General features: G+C 43.4%; 1 protein-coding gene across 1 annotated transcript in view; it reads left to right on the top strand.

The window, feature by feature from the left end:
* The first annotated feature begins 1,506 nt into the window (after nucleotides 1–1,506).
* PPP1R14C (protein phosphatase 1 regulatory inhibitor subunit 14C) overlaps nucleotides 1,507–15,649 on the top strand; it is a 51,509-nt gene continuing 37,366 nt past the window's right edge. The window contains exon 1 of the mRNA XM_036380618.2: nucleotides 1,507–1,926. Within this exon, the coding sequence (XP_036236511.1) occupies nucleotides 1,642–1,926 (285 nt within the window). The 5' untranslated portion in view covers nucleotides 1,507–1,641. The remainder of the gene's footprint in view (nucleotides 1,927–15,649) is intronic.

Below are 15,649 nucleotides of genomic sequence, written 5' to 3'. Positions count from 1 at the left end.
CTCTAAGAACACGTTGTTGATGATGGTATTTTCCTACTGCATTTACACAAGCCTAGAGTTATAAAAGCCAGGCAGGCAGCACTACCCATCTGGAAGTGCTGATATTCACTTGTGTAATGGCTGCCCTGTGAATAGGGCAGACTTGCATAAACTCAGATTTGTGGGATATGATTTTTCTCAAGCTCTGCTTGCAGCCCAAGCTTCAAGTGTGACCTACACTGGTACCTAGTTGCAATTGCTCAGTATCTCTGAAAATCATGTGGTCCCTACACACCGATAAGGAGCTTAACTCCATATGCTTTGCTTTGAAAAACTAGTGCCTTTTTTAGATGAAAATCTAAAAGCTATCATAGCATTTCAGACCAGTAATAAGATTTTATCAGATTATGATCCCTTTAGTGGCACAATCTGTGTTTTACCTAAATAGCCTGATGAGGCCCAAATGCCTCATGCTAGCCTCTTTCTGAGTGGTGTGTCACATGCCAGGAGCAGAAGAAGCTGAAATGTTACTGCTACCGCATGGCCATGCCAAACAGCAGCAAGGGTCTGACCGAGGCAGATACACCCAGGCAGATGTGGCCAGCGATCCATGCCTCCTTCCCCTCTGCTCCCTGCTGACTTAAGACATTCGCCCCCAGGGCAGTGTGCACAGTAGATAATTCCCACAGCCATACCCAAACTTGGGACACCAAGCTCTTCCAGTCCCAGCTCTGAACATGCAAGAGGTTGACTTCTGCCCCTTGTCACAGGTGAACCTCTTTGCTAAAGGGGATGGTTTGGCATCCCTACCCAGTGCCTGTGCTATGTTGGCTGCTTACTTGCAGTCATAGACACATTTTGGTGTGTAGGATGGGCCATCAGTGATTTCGCTCAGTATCTCCTGAGAGACGAGAGGCTGCTGAAAGCACTGATGCTAACCTGAGCGTTTTAGAAAGCCATCTCCACGTGGCTTATTGTTACACTGATTGCTGATAGCTTGAAATATCAGCTCTTGGGGTTCACTACCCTGAAACCATTCACGCGCACCCACGCCCGCACACATCACGAAGAGAAGAAAACGATCGCATTCAGCGTTTTAGTGCTGCAGGTATGCGATGTATATAAACGTAGTGTGCATGAAGGGGTAATACTACATTTCCTTACAGAAAAAAAAGAAGCCATAAACCACCCAGCGAGCGTATGCTCCCCGGGAGCGCCCTGCCGCGGGCACAGCCGTTCCGCCTCCGCCGGCGGCGAGGAGCGGCCGCCCACGTCTCGCCGGCACCGGGGCAGCCCCACGGCGCTCTCGGGGTGCTCCACGCTCCGCTCCGAGCCTGCTGACGCCGGGCACGCTGACTCGTGCCGTGCCAAGCCGCTGCGACCGTGCCGCGCTGTGCCAACCCGAGCCGAGCCGAACCGAACCAAGCCAAGCCGTGCCGAGCCGAGCTGAGCCACACCGAGCCACACAGCCCCGCCTCTGTCCCCGCCCCAGCCGGTCCGGGCCCACCCCCGGCGGCGGGGCCGCTGCGCCGCCGAGCCGTGCGAGGCTTTAAGCGGCAGGTGCGGGGGAGCGGAGCACACGCGTGAGCGGCGGCTGCTGCGGCCCGGCGGTAGCGGCGGCGGGCGCCTTTCGGCTCGGCGGGAGCCGCGGCGGAGCGGAGCATGTCGGTGGCGACCGGGGGCAGCGAGGCGGCGGCAGCAGCGGGCGGAGGCGGCGGGAACCGCGTTTTCTTCCAGAGCCCCCGCGGCGGCGGCGGGAGCGGCGGCTCCTCCGGCAGCTCCTCCCGGGAGGACTCGGTGTCGGCAGCGGCGGCCGTGGTGCAGGTCCAGCAGCGGCGCCACCAGCAGGGGAAAGTGACGGTGAAATACGATCGGAAGGAGCTGCGGAAGCGGCTGGTGCTGGAGGAGTGGATCGTGGAGCAGCTGGGGCAGCTCTACGGCTGCGAGGTGCGGGTCCGGGGTCGCGGGGTCCCCGGCGCGGTTGCTGTCGCCTCAGTCCCCTCGCCCGCCGCTGCGTCCCTCGCCCCCGGCATCCTCCTTCTGCTCCGAGTCGCATTTCGGCGGTGGGCAGAGGAGCGCTGTCACCGCCACCTCCAAATGACATTCCCGGTCCACCGCCTCCACCCTGCCGCTGCCCCGCTCCTCAGTGGTGCCTCGGCTCGGGGAATGGTGAAAGGTGCCCCATGCCCTACAGAAAGCGTGTCCCCCGTGCCCTCCCGAGGTGAATAAGAGGGGACCGCCCTTTGGGGACGGGCGGTGGCTGCCGCTCGGCCGGGCACGGAAGGGTCCTTTTCCTCCGTGGGGGCCCCGGCGGCTGCGGCAGGTCCGGGAATGCCAGGAGGTTCGCCCGCGGCTGTGGTGGCCGGGAGCCGCTGTCCCCGCAGCCTTCCAGGGCAGGGCGGACCGGGGCTCCGAGGCGCCTTCCTCGGGCTGGGCGGGCGTCGGTCTCCGTTAGACGCGAGCTGGCCCAGCGCCGGAGCTCGGCGGGTCGGGGAGCAGAGCGGTGTGCTGGGCACAGGGAGAGCCGGGCGGGGGAGCGGGACCTGCGCGGGGGATGTGCGGAGGCGGCTGGTGTAGAGGAGAGACTGCGGTGCGGGTACGGTCCCCTCTGGATCGTGGTTTTGCGTTATCCCGACCTACAAGAGTGGGGTAGATACTGGCCAGGAAATTTCAGTGACCAATTCGGAGATCATTAGGACGAGAATCGAAAACGCTGTGGGCTTGTATGTACGTGATTTCTACGTATCAAATCTGTTTTTCTGTTACTCTGGGCAAAGAGCGAGTGTTGCCAGAATGAGTTCTCTTCTGTAGAGGACAGATGAGCAGGAGAATGTTTCAAGATTGTTGAAAGAAATGGCAACTGTTGTCTTCCTTGTGGAGATAACGATGTTGTAAACCTAATCCCCAATGGATCGTATCTCCCTTCCACTTAGGGTATTTACTCTTACCAAAACGTTAAGGCTAAACTGAAGTTCACACATACTTCTCCCATCAGTCGTCTAATTCACTTTTGTTAGAGACTTCTGAAGTGAGATTTGTTGAATCCAGATATAAATTTTGCAGCTAGCATGTCCAGGAGCAAACATCTCACTCCTGAGCATGCTGGAGCTAAGAAGACAAGAGCTTGACAGTCCTTGAGGTGTGGATGTCTTTGGTGATGTGAAAATATAAATAACCTGGGTGGAATATCTTGCACACACATAATACAAATGCTTTAAAGAAACTCCTTTAATCTCAAAAGTGATTTATTGGCAAATTTTTTAGAACGACACATAAAAAATGTGCATGTGTCAAGTTAAACCTCTTTAACTGTTCACATCCATGAGCTGTGGGAAGGAAAGATACAAATGGAAACTCCAGTTAGAAATAATAAAAATAAGCAGTTCTTAGTCTTCATCTTGGTGTGACTTGCCTCTCCAGTCTCATGACTTGTTTGGCCACATAGCCTGTAGGCTGTGAGCGTTTTCTGAGGCCGGAAGTGTTTACAGTTGTTTGTGTGAACTGATGATTCTGTGCCTGTGCAGGCTGATAACGTAGTTAGTGTCTGGCCTGCTGGATCTGTCCTCTGGTTTGACTCTCACTGCTCAAAAACACCAGGCCTGTTTGGGCTGTGTGCTTTTGACAGACCGGTGAACTTGTTCTGTTCATAAGAAAGGATGTGGTATATAGGAGCAAAGCCCAATGGAATTGTTGCTGTTCTTCACAGTATTCAAATCACAGGCTTGTTGGACAAAAATCATTCATTCTTTTCCTTGTTATAGTTATTGCTTCCAACTAAAGTAGAAGGATGTATGCTTTAGAAGGTCTCTATTAAGGTGGAGACCATATATAGCTGAATAAAAATAACTTGTTAGATGGTTTGGTTTCTGAAGTGACTTTTAGGGGGAAAAGTGGTTTAGCATAACAGAACAAAATGCTTTTAGATTTGAAAGCCAAGGGCAAAATATTTAAGTCATTTTCTGCTCTTCTTTGCTATTATGCATCAACTCTATCCAGAGTCAGCACAGATGATGGTAGTGAAAAGGTCAAGCTATTAATATACTATCAGAATAAAGTTGAAGATGTATGATGAGTGTAGTGATTAAAGACAATAGCAATTTAATGCAAGATGCTTTGCTTGAATCTGCTTGAATTACTTCTAGGCTTAGAGATGTAGCTCTCAGGCTGAAATTTAATCACCTATGCAGACAGTTAATAACCCTGTCTGAGGGCAGGTTAGGAGGGGGTTGGGAATTGCTCAGTTCAATTTCTATGGAAAATCTACAATAACTTCCGAATGCAATGACATTTACGTTCTGTAATGATCTAAAATCTTCCAGATTGTCAGAAATAGCCATTGAATTTTTAATCCTGGAAGAGCTGACCAATGTCAGTGTTTCATTGTTATTCTGATTCAGAGCTCTATTTCTAAGGAGCAGTGCACTTCATTTCTGGGAAGAGCCAGAAATAAGTAGAGGGTGCTTGCAATGTGGTGCACTGAAAGTCTGTAAGAAGACTTGCATGTCTCTTTGTTAGACTGCATAAATGTAGTGCCTGCTCACTGTTTTCCATTTAAATAATGTTTGCTATTATGCTAAGATTCATCAGTAAGTGGATACTTACAGAAAGATTCCCTTTATTTAAAACGAAACATGGACTCAGTCTCTCAAGTACTTGCAAGTTAAGTCAGCTATAAGCCTGTCTTGGCATGGCGACAGAGTTTAGGAGATGAGGTTGGGAAATAACGAGACAGGTTTGTTTGTGTTCTTTTTCTAGTGGATCTTGTCTTTACTGGTACATTTTTAGTTTTAAAAATTGGATGCCAAGCAATATAATGGTGTTGGGAGTGTGATTTAGAAGGAGACTATTTTTAATGCAGACCTCAGTTATATGGCACAGAGTTTAGCTGTAGAAAGGTTACTTCCACATGATGCAGACTCTAGGGATAAAAGACCCTTTACCTGAATGGTAAAGGTTATCAAGGTAGAAAACTTTAATAGGACCAGAGAGACTTAAGCAGAACCTGCCAGGCTAACGTACTCAGGTCAGGTGCTGCAGGTGAAATTGGTCTGGCTGTCTGCTTCTGGGACTGCTTCATTAAAAAAAAGAAAAAAGTTTTATAACCTGTTTGTTGTGGTTTCTGTGAATGCTGAAACTGAGGTTATGGTTGCAGGTTAGTACATTGAAAATGCAATACTTTAGTTGCAGGACTTGAACTGGCTTCAGTGTTGACCTTTATTGGGTATCTTGGTACTAAAAATAGTTTCTCCACAGATGCTTTGTGTTTTGGGCTAAGTCCATTATTGGTTAAGAATTGCAAAATAATACTGCATAGAGTGACTTACACCATCACTATTCAATCCCTGATGGCTTGCAACTTGTAGCTCAGCATGAAAGTGGTGACAGACCAGTTTTCCAAATGTATGATCTATGTTGTGTGCACCTGCCAAACTTGTATGACTTTGTATATGAAAAACAGAGACCACTGGACTTGTCCCCAGAAACCATTCAATTTTGCAGGTGAATTTCTGTGCTCTGGGGTCCTGTCTATCCAGAATTATAGCATTTGCTATAAATGGCACACAGATTTTTGCACAATAATGAAGAAAGGTTTTGCTTGTGCTATTGATTTGTTGCTGACTATTTTTTAATGTAGAGATTTACATGTGCAAATCAAATGAGCCCCTAGACTTTGCACTCTAAAAGCTAAATACAAGACTTGCCTTCTGAGATATTGCTGAGCTTAGCTGAGTAATCAACTATTTTATTAGAGTATGTCTAGTGATATATGGAAGTCAGTGCTTGGCAGGGCATATGATGTTGGTCTGGAAGTACCAGAGTGTTGTGTTCAAGCTTATTATTTTTCCATTCCAGGAATGGAAATACGCTGACATTGTGTTTAAAAATTCACTGTACAATAAAATGCAGTTGGAAGAGCTGCCCATAAAGGCCCTTCAGGCATTTCCATTAAGAGTACAAATCCATGTCAGACTGAGAATTGTTTTGTGTAAGATTTTCTTCCATCTTCTGGTATAGATACTGCAATGACAAGAGTGGCATGAAGCACTGAAATGGGTAGGGATTTCATGTTGGCAATGGAGTATGGGAGGGAAAGGAGCAATTTAGCTCAGTCCTGTACAGATCAAGAGCTCCCTTTGCCTGGTTGCTCAGTGACTGCAGAGAGCACCCTCTTTGTCTGTCTTCCTGAAGCTGCTGGGATATGCTAACATTTCCCTCCACACACTCTGTCTTTTCCAAAACAGCCCGGTCAGCATGCTGCTAAGGCTGCCATGTGGTGATGTGGACCTGATGGTATGATCAGGTACTACTTATGCCTCAGGCTCTAGTGAGGTAATGTTTGAAATTTATTATTCATTTCTCAGAAAGGCATTTGGTAAGAAAATCCACTGAGTAAAATGCTACAGAAGCAAACTTGCCTACAGTCTCACTCTTTGAATAGACTTCTAACTTGGACTAAGATCTCAGAAATGGTAATTGCATGTGGACTTCTTTCTCAATGGATTAGAAGTGGAGAGAGGCTGAGAAGAATCTGAGAACTAGAGAGAGTGTCACTCCTTTAAAAAGATGCAAGTTAGTAGGAGGCATAATAAAGGATTTCTTTCTTTGGGAGATTGAGTGTTGCACTTCAGATGCATTGGAGTAAAGAACTTGTAGATCCACCAAGGTGCTTAGAAATTTATTTGAATTATTTATTTTGGACAGCTCTTACAGATCTCCATGTTGTACAGCACAAACTTTGGTGTACTCTCTTGAGGGCAAGAAATACTGGGCAACATACTTGTGTCAGTTGAAGAGTTTCTGTGATCAGAGATCTGTAAAGGACACAGGCAAGACAAGTGTAGCAAAGGCTTATTCTATCATGTAGCAACCACAGAAAGGTATTTGAATCCCAAGAGCAGAAAATGGGAAACCTAAGAAATGCACATTGTCTTAAAACAAACCTTGTAAAATGCATGCAGTTCTTTTTGGAGGAGTGGGCTTAAGGATCTGTGAGGGTAGCAAGCACCTGATTGTGATAAAGCCAGAGCCTTTTGTTTTTAAATGAACTTAAGATCTTGCCTTAAGTTCTAAATACCTACTCTAGCAGGAAGTGTACCACTGTTCAGCTACTGAACTTGCCTTCTTTTTGCATGCAACAGTGCAAAGGAATTCAAGGAGAGAAATTCATCACAGTCAGGTGCAAGGTTCTGCACATGGGTCAAAGCAGTCATGACCACAAATGCAAGTGGAGTAGAGATCGGATTGAAAGCAACCCTCAGCAGAAAACTTGGGGGTGTTGGTTGACAAGAACCTCAACATGAGCTGGCAATGTGCACTTGCAGCCCTGAAAGCCAATTGCATCCCAGGCCACATTAAAAGCAGCATGGCCAGCAGGTCAAGGGAGACAGTTCTTCAGCATTTACTTCACTCTTGTGAAACCCCACCTGGAGTACTGCATCCAGCTCTGGGGCCTCCAGCATAAGAAGTACATGGACAGTTTGGAGTGAGTCCAGAGGAGGGCCACAAAGATGATCGGGGGCTGCAGCACCTCTCCTGTGAAGGCCAAGAGCTGGGAATGTTCAGCCTGGAGAAGAGAAGATTTCAGGGAAACTTAGAGAGGGCCTGAAAGATAGCTTGAGAGGGGCATGTAGTGAGAGGACAAGGAGGAATGGCCTTAAATTGACAGAGGACAGGCTTAGATGAGGTAATAAAGAATAAATTCTTCACTGTGATGGTGGTGAGGCACTAGAACAGGTTGCCTAGAGAAGTTGTGAACTTTGCATCCCTTGAAGTGTTGAAGCTGGATGTGGCTGGCCCAGTGGAAGATGTCCCTGCCGATGGTAGGGGGATTGGAACTAGATGAGTGTTAAGATCCCTTCCAACCCAAACCTTTCTATGATTGCAAGAAAATTACTTTTTCTACTATTTGATCTTTGTTTAGTCTAGATGTCATTCTGTGCTGGTCATGGTTCATTGTTGTATCTGAATCAGCAGCAATATTCTTGACTACCAATTTAAAGCTTCACAACACAGATTATTGCTCAGCAGCTTTCCATAGCAATTTTTTGTCCTTTTCCTCTCTGTTCAAGATTGAACTGGTTTCTTTGTTGAAGCAGTAGGTGTGGTTGTTTTATAACAAGGTGAATAAATAATTGATTGCTTACATCACTTAAGATTTTATAATTGTACTTCTTATTAACAGTAGCTTCCAATCTTTGTGGCTACAAAGACTCTTGTGCCTTTAGGCAAATTGTTTTACATAGAGCTGGTTCTTGATTATCCAGGGTAACAAAAGAGAGGAGGGGGTGGGTGGGAGAATAGGGATACAATGGAAAAACTGTGGATAAAAAAATAAATGGTAAAGTCTGCTACAAATCATACAGTGAATGTACGGCTGAAGGGGAAGAGGAGGAACTGGTCATTAATCTGCCCCTTTTAACCATTCAGCAATTTTTGTTTATAACAAAAATTCATTATATTGCTTTTGGGCTTGAGTGTAGCTTGGATGTGTTTGTACTTGTAGCACAATTAAACTACAACATGGATGATCCATCCCCACGTAGCTGAGAGCAGGTTATATTGTGCTTTGTTGAAGGTGCTGGGCTGACTTGAGCACTGTTGGTTCCTTGTGTTATGACAGTCTCTCCTTATTCTCCGTGCTTTGTATTAGCTGATCTAACCTGTGCTGTCAAAGCAAATGCCTGAAACAAAAATAACCCTGTTTAAATGAGGAAAATACCTATTTCATGGAATGTTTGACTCCTCTTATAAGGCATAGGGAATATTTCTAAATAGGTCTTGAATGTAAATAAAAAGATGTGAAGTTAAGTCTTACTTCAACCATAACAAGTAGTGTGATAGTTGGCTCTCATGACCACCCTAAACTCATTCTCTTTTGATTCATACCTTGCAAAGACTGGCTGAGCATGTTGCACTCTCATATTTCTCCCTTTAGAACAGGTTATCAGCAGCTTGAAAACACTGTAATGGGACTTAAAACCCAACCAAAAAAGCCTATGTGGTTTGTAGTGCATACTACTGAACATAATGTGTACATACTTTACATAATATTTTGACAGTGCAGGAGATGCCAATGGGCGAAAAAAAGCTATCCCATCTCTAGCCCTGATTCAGTCTGAGTTATGGTTCCCTTGTCTCTTGTCACTACAGGTGATAAAGCAGCAGAAGCAATATCAATACATTCTTCCAGTCTTCTGTCTTGCCTGCAGTATTCAAAAGCCAAGCTCTTATTTTTCCCTGCCTCACATCTAACTCCAGAAACTTCTATTTGACAGCACAAATTGAGCAGGTTAGATGTGGCCATCTATCTTTGTCACCGCAACTTTTGGCTGCCTGTTGTAAAACATGAGCAGCTTCTTTTGCTGTTCTCCCACGTGACACATGGAATTATGGAAGTCAAGATTTCTAGAACTTATTAATGCTGGAGAAGGGGGTATAAAATCTTAATTGTATGCAGTCCCTACAGCAGCAGTACAGCTTTATTTCAAAGGATAGAATAAATTTAGCCTGTTAAAGATCTTCTTGGAACAAGGAATTGCTTGGGCAGAGGTACACACTGAAACAAATCAAATCTTCTTTGAAGTGATAAGTATTTAATTCTGAGGATCACATTTCATTAGCAGAACTGTTACCTCCCCTCCCCACCACTCCCTCCCACCCTGGAAGCATGATCTCTATTCTAGGAACCAGTTCAGCATGGCATCTTAAATTATTTTCAGGGAACACACAGATTGCAGCCCCAGAAGGCATCTTGTATATTTTCAATCCATGTGATTATTTATCAGTAGCATAGATCTAGTGGACCTAAATATAGAGAAAAATCATAACATGTTACTATAGGTCTTTAATTATTAGAACACTTGTAGATTTTTAATTCAGTGCAATACTGTTCAGCCTGTAAAGTAAAGGTAGTATAGAAGATAGCATTAATTATGAGGCCTAATGGTAAGTAAGTGGATGGCTAGTGTGTGTAGTGATGCTAGTCTAGAGATGGCACTTCTAGTGGTGACTCAGAAGAGTTCACCATTCCAAATATGCTGCCAACAAGAGGATCAGACACACTTCAGTCCTCTGTGTTGGACTTCATGAAGTGCAAATGATGGCACAATCAATGCCTAATGAAAATCCTCTTACCAGACTGTCTTAATAGGATTACTTTCCAGAAGACAGAACTGGGAAGGATCTCCTAGGTCACATGGTCTGCCTTCTTATTTGCAGATAAGCTCTTCGCATTTGATGTAATTTTTTAATGGGGTAACTTGGCTATACGATGTTTCTTTCCACATTATTTTATGTATTTAAATATCACTTTTAAACCCTTTAGGCACTAGGATCTTTCCCATCCTTTCCATAAAATATAGAAAGACATAAATGAAAGACCAATACTCGCTTGGAATGCACTTGCTTGGACTTTCACTCTGGGGTGAAGTTTAAACAGATTGTAAATGTGCTTTACTGCCTGCTCTTACTCTGGGCATCATCAGACTCAAGTGATGACCACAGCTAAGGGGTAGAAGTATTAAGACAGTGATTCTCCTGTAGGTCCCTTACTACCTTATAACAAAATCCATCTTTTGAGTACGTCTGCAGACTCTGGGAGAAATGTGCTTACTAATATTTCATGGAATTCATTTAGCACTCCTTAGAAAATATGTTAGTGGCTTAAGATCCTAACTTATTTTAGCACTTGAATGGTACATTTTTTGAAGTAGATATCTAAATTAACTCTAGCCTGATACAAGTGATTAGTTCTACTTTAGGTGACTGGTATGTAACATTTTGACATACTTTAAACAAAAAGAATAAGCCTCTACAGTTGGTTGGTTTACATTTTAAAAGATAGTACCTGAAGCATATAGTGCACTTTTTTTGTCAGAAGAGAATTCCATATGTTCTGAAATAAACTATTGTCTTTTTATTTTTGTTATGCTATCATGCCATTTTAGGTTTATAGTAAAATTTTGTACTCCTGTTTTAGGTGTGTTGAGGTAAAACTGCATACATAGTCTTCTTTCTTAAAACATTAACAAAGCTTCCTAGAATTTGGATTATGTTGATATTGAAAACTGAATCTTTTCTGAGTGCAGAAACTGGTGAGGGGAAGGAGTGCTGGTGGTAATTAGCTCACTGGCAGCCAGAAACATTCCAGCTCTTACTTCAGCTCTTGCTGCAGTAGTGCCTAGTCTGCTTAGCTAAAGATTTAATCAACTTGCTTATAGCTAGCCAACTACTTTTTGTTTATTAAACCCAAACTCTTAGGCAGAAAATTTGGTTTAGTGTCATGAAGTAATTGTGATAACCAGAGAATTCATTTATATGAGGAAGCAAATCTTACACTGTATAATCTGGAGACTGTCTTGTTTCAGGCTGGGGGCAACAGAGGCTTCCAGGACTCGTTTCGTAAAAATCAACACCTAAACAACATCTCTGCCTTTTTTTTCCCAATATGTCTCTGAATGCTTTTTATCTTCTTTATTTTAGGTTCTTATCAGATTTCACCTTAAAATATGTAATGATTACATTGGAATTGTTAGCTCTTGCTCTTGGTTAGTAGTTTGAGGTGCATTTAATGTAGCAAGTGGAAAGAGGCAGCACTATGTGCCAAAATACTTTTCTGAGAATCTGACAGTAAGAAGAAGCACTGGAATCAAACAGGGGTCCTGTATAGTCTTTAGCTTCCTTCTCTTTTTGTCATCCTTGGTGGGATAGTCACAGCAGGTTATGCCACCTCCTGGATCTGGAGTTGTTTGTGAATTCATTTTAAAGATCCCTCAGGCACTTTTCCATGTTTTGCAGTTCAGGGACTTGCCTGTGTAGCCAAGTGGTGTCTCTGGCCCCCAGGGAAGAGGAGTGTCTGCTTTAAAGCATGTTAGAACTCCTGCTGATATTTCTTGACACCAGTGGACCAGAGCCAAGATGCATTGACTGCCAGTCCCTGGCCTGCCTGCTGCTCCAAATGAGTATCTGGGGGGAGAGAGAGTCGTCACTGTGTAGAGCACACTGCTATGTCCAGGCACCACTTGGAGGAGTGACTTTCTACAAAACATGAGAAACTCTCTGTATCTCTTGCATGCATAAATTTCTTCAAAAAGATTACATTGCTTCTAGATTCTGCAGGATGTAAGTGCACTTGTTTTGATACCACTGAATAAAACATTCCTTCCCCCCCCCCAGAAAACAGACTTCTTGTCTCTTGTGTTAAATCTTAAAAGACCTAATACTTCTGGCTAAAGAAATAATAATGATTGAAAACTGTCTCCTGTTCCAATCAGTAACACTTTAATTGGGCTGGTAAGACAAAAATGTGGTGAGAAGACTATGAGTGTGTCGGGTGCTTGATGTACCCATAGTGTATGACTTTTATTGCAGAAGTCAATTTACACGCAGCTTCTCAGTGTAAAGAAAATCAATACTGGAGACTAACAGATTGTTTTTACAGGGCTGCTGAAACTGAGATGAGGAGAGCCATTTAGAAGGCCTCATTATATCACGTGCTCTTTCCTTGTGTTCTTTCAAACAATCTGATGGAGTAATTAATCCTTGAAGTGCCCCAAGAGGCAAACCTACTTAATGGCACTGCTGTTTAGCCTAAATTCCCAGACTGCAAAGGACCTGGTGTTGATCCTGTTTGATCAAAATTTTTACATGGAGCATATATTCCTTAGGTTTTTTTCCATCTTCTCTCTTAGAAGAAAGCAATCAATCTGTCAAATTTGACCTAGTGTGGCATGGTCCTAGTCGTTATTTCATTCTTGCTGTAGGCAGAATTATGTACAAATTGCAGGGAAGCAGTCAGCTGTGCCTGTTGTTGCTTGGAGATGGAGAGTGACCTGCTCTTGTGAATCGCAGAAGGCAGGGATGTCCTGTGACTACTATGTGGAAAATCACTCCACTTGCATAGTCATCAAGGCAGCAACATTTAAGCCTGGTGGCTTAAGCTCTGTGCCTTTCAAGAGTGGCTAGGTAACAGTGATTTGGTGTACAACCTGTGTTTGCTAAACTATTTGCCAAACTATTTCTGCTTGATGTGAAAGTGGATGATGACAAACAACCATGATGTGATGTTTTGTTTAACATAAGTGACATCCAGGCATAGACTTAGCATGTCCTATTTTTGAATTGAGAACACAAAGCATTTGTTCTGGAGACAGCGCTTGATTTTCAACAAATGTCTTGTTGAGATTGAATCTATGTTATGGGTATGGTTAGGAGGTGTTGAATGCTTCTCTTCCACTGCTCAGTATAGTCTGTGATCAATGCCTCTTCTTCATTTAGCAATTTCACACTCTAGTGATTCCTTTCGACTTCTGTAGAGATGCACAAATTAGACAACAATTCCTTAACCAGCATGTTCTGGCTGTATTTGGATAAGTTGTTTTGACAGTTCAGTTATAAAAACTGCAAAATAGTGGTGTCAGTACTGAAGAAGATTAAATGTAGTCTGTGACTGGGTATCAGTTTCTTCTCTATGCTTACTAGTGACACCGAAGCTGCAGAGTGCAAGGTTCTTTGAATAATGAGCACAGATTAATTTTTTTTTTTAATTAACCAACAGAATTGGACAAATGGAATACCTGGTGTGCTCTACTATGACTAGCAGTTCCTTCTTGGAAAAACAGGCATTTTGGTATCATAAAATCTTTTTCCTGTAATCACATCATCTCACCAATGATTTTTTTTCTGTATTGTGCTGAAGATGATAGAGCTGCAGCCATTGTAGCAGGGGATTGACTTTAATTGTTGAAGTTATGGGCACAATGAGGTGAAGAGTACTCAAAATTCAGAATCTTGTGGCATTTGCCCTTGTATTTCGTGTGATACTTGTTCTTCATCATTTAGTAGCAATGGCATGAATCCCAGAGAACTGCTCTGCCTTGTGTCTTGCCCACATCCCCACCTGCTGGCTATAACCCCGTGTTCACTGCCCGTGGCTCTAGGGTAATTTATCCTCTTAGGATGCATACCACAAGGACCCATCTCCTGCCTTGAGAACGGCTCTGAAATGTAAGTGCTTGAGAAGTTGGAGTAATTGGTAACTTTTTAAAAAATCCTTGTCCTAGCAAGTCATAGTTGTCCTAGCTGTCATAAACACCATGCCTTTTACTAGTGGAGAACAAATACACCTCTCTCCTCTAGAGCTTGTTTCTGTGTCTCTGCAGTAGGCAGCAGAAGGGTTTCCACTGCCTCTGAATGGGAAGTGCTGGGTTATCAGGGCCAGGTGGGAAGAGATTAGGGAAGAAAGTGGAAAGTTGTTCCTGGAGAGGTAGAACTAAGGTAGAGATGGCAGTAAGCATGTATAAAGTGTATACATGCTGCCTGCCTCGTTTCCTCATTTTTCCAAGTTATTTCTTTCACACTAGCATGTACTTTAGATCCAGGTGTGTAGGTGTTTGTCTCTTTGGCCAAATTCTGCGGGCTTGCTTGTGCTAGTTTGATAAATATAAGTAATGTTTCTTCTGGATTGCTTTCTTCCTGTGCCCTCAAGTCCCTGGTCAAACTTGTCCCCTGTGTCTTTCTCTACTAAAGACTCACAGAAATATTCACGGTAGTGAAAGAGAGAACTACAGAAGTCAGGGGTTGTAGAGACAAACAGGATTGACAGTAGCTTGCTCTAAGCTTGCTTCTCTTCCTCTAGATGTTGCTCTTTGGACAAATAGGAGCTGGAATTTAGGAAGACTTGTTTGAATAATGTTTGAAGCAGTGCCACTATTGGAGAGTCCATTGGAGGCAGGTTAGAGGGAGAAGTAATATGGTTGCTATCAACAACTGCTAATATTTTCTACAATTAGTAAGGATGTTGGTACATTTAACTCTGAAGACATAATGATGTACTGAAATGCTTCTAAAGCATTTGTCCGGTGGTTTTTGTAACTTGTACATCAGATCTGGGCAAATGTCTTCAGGTACACTTGTACAGTTATCCCATCAATCCAAACCTATTGCCGACAGATGAAATGGTCTTTCTAGATGGCTCTTTCTCAGACAGTTCTGGGATGATAAGTGTTCAATAAGATAAGTTGTTCATGGCCATAAGGATTTTCTTATGGATCAGGAACCAGGTCTAAAGGCCTGAGGTGCTGGCTGCAGCAAAAATGAAATAATAGACAGGTCTGAATTTATGTTCTGCACTCTGTCCATCTTAAAGGCATGTTATGAGGCAAATTTTTAATAGAGGAGATTTTCCACTCATGAAACTCAGCTAAATACTTATTCAATTTTAGTATTCCACCTCTGATACAGATGGTTAGTGTTAGAAAATTGCAGCCTTCCACCATGATTGTTGAAGTGACCTGTTCACCCTGTCACATTATGGCATCTGCTTCTGTTACAGAATACCACTATTTTCTCATTCTTTTGACTCTTAATTTTTTTTTATAAAAAGGCAAAACCTGAACAATATATGCAATTATTTCTGTAGCACTCAACAGGAGAATTAGGGATGTATTTTGGAAGCATTGTAACAGACTGGCTGGCTATGCCTTGAAAAAGCATATTTCTTCCTTTTTCATTTTCACAGCTGCAGTGTTAAGCATAAAAGCAGTGAAGTTAGGGTACGTCTGACTCTGTCCTCCCACACTGGCTTGTTTTTCATGTCATATGTTTGTTACTTTCAGGAGTCATCCATGTTTATGTGGGTTTTGGTTTTGGCTTTGATTTTCAAATGGTCAGT

Source organism: Molothrus ater, chromosome 3 (genome assembly GCF_012460135.2).
Source record: "Molothrus ater isolate BHLD 08-10-18 breed brown headed cowbird chromosome 3, BPBGC_Mater_1.1, whole genome shotgun sequence".
Lineage (NCBI taxonomy): Eukaryota > Metazoa > Chordata > Aves > Passeriformes > Icteridae > Molothrus > Molothrus ater.
Note: the sequence above shows the minus strand (reverse complement) of the source record. Positions and strands in the feature narration are given on the sequence as shown.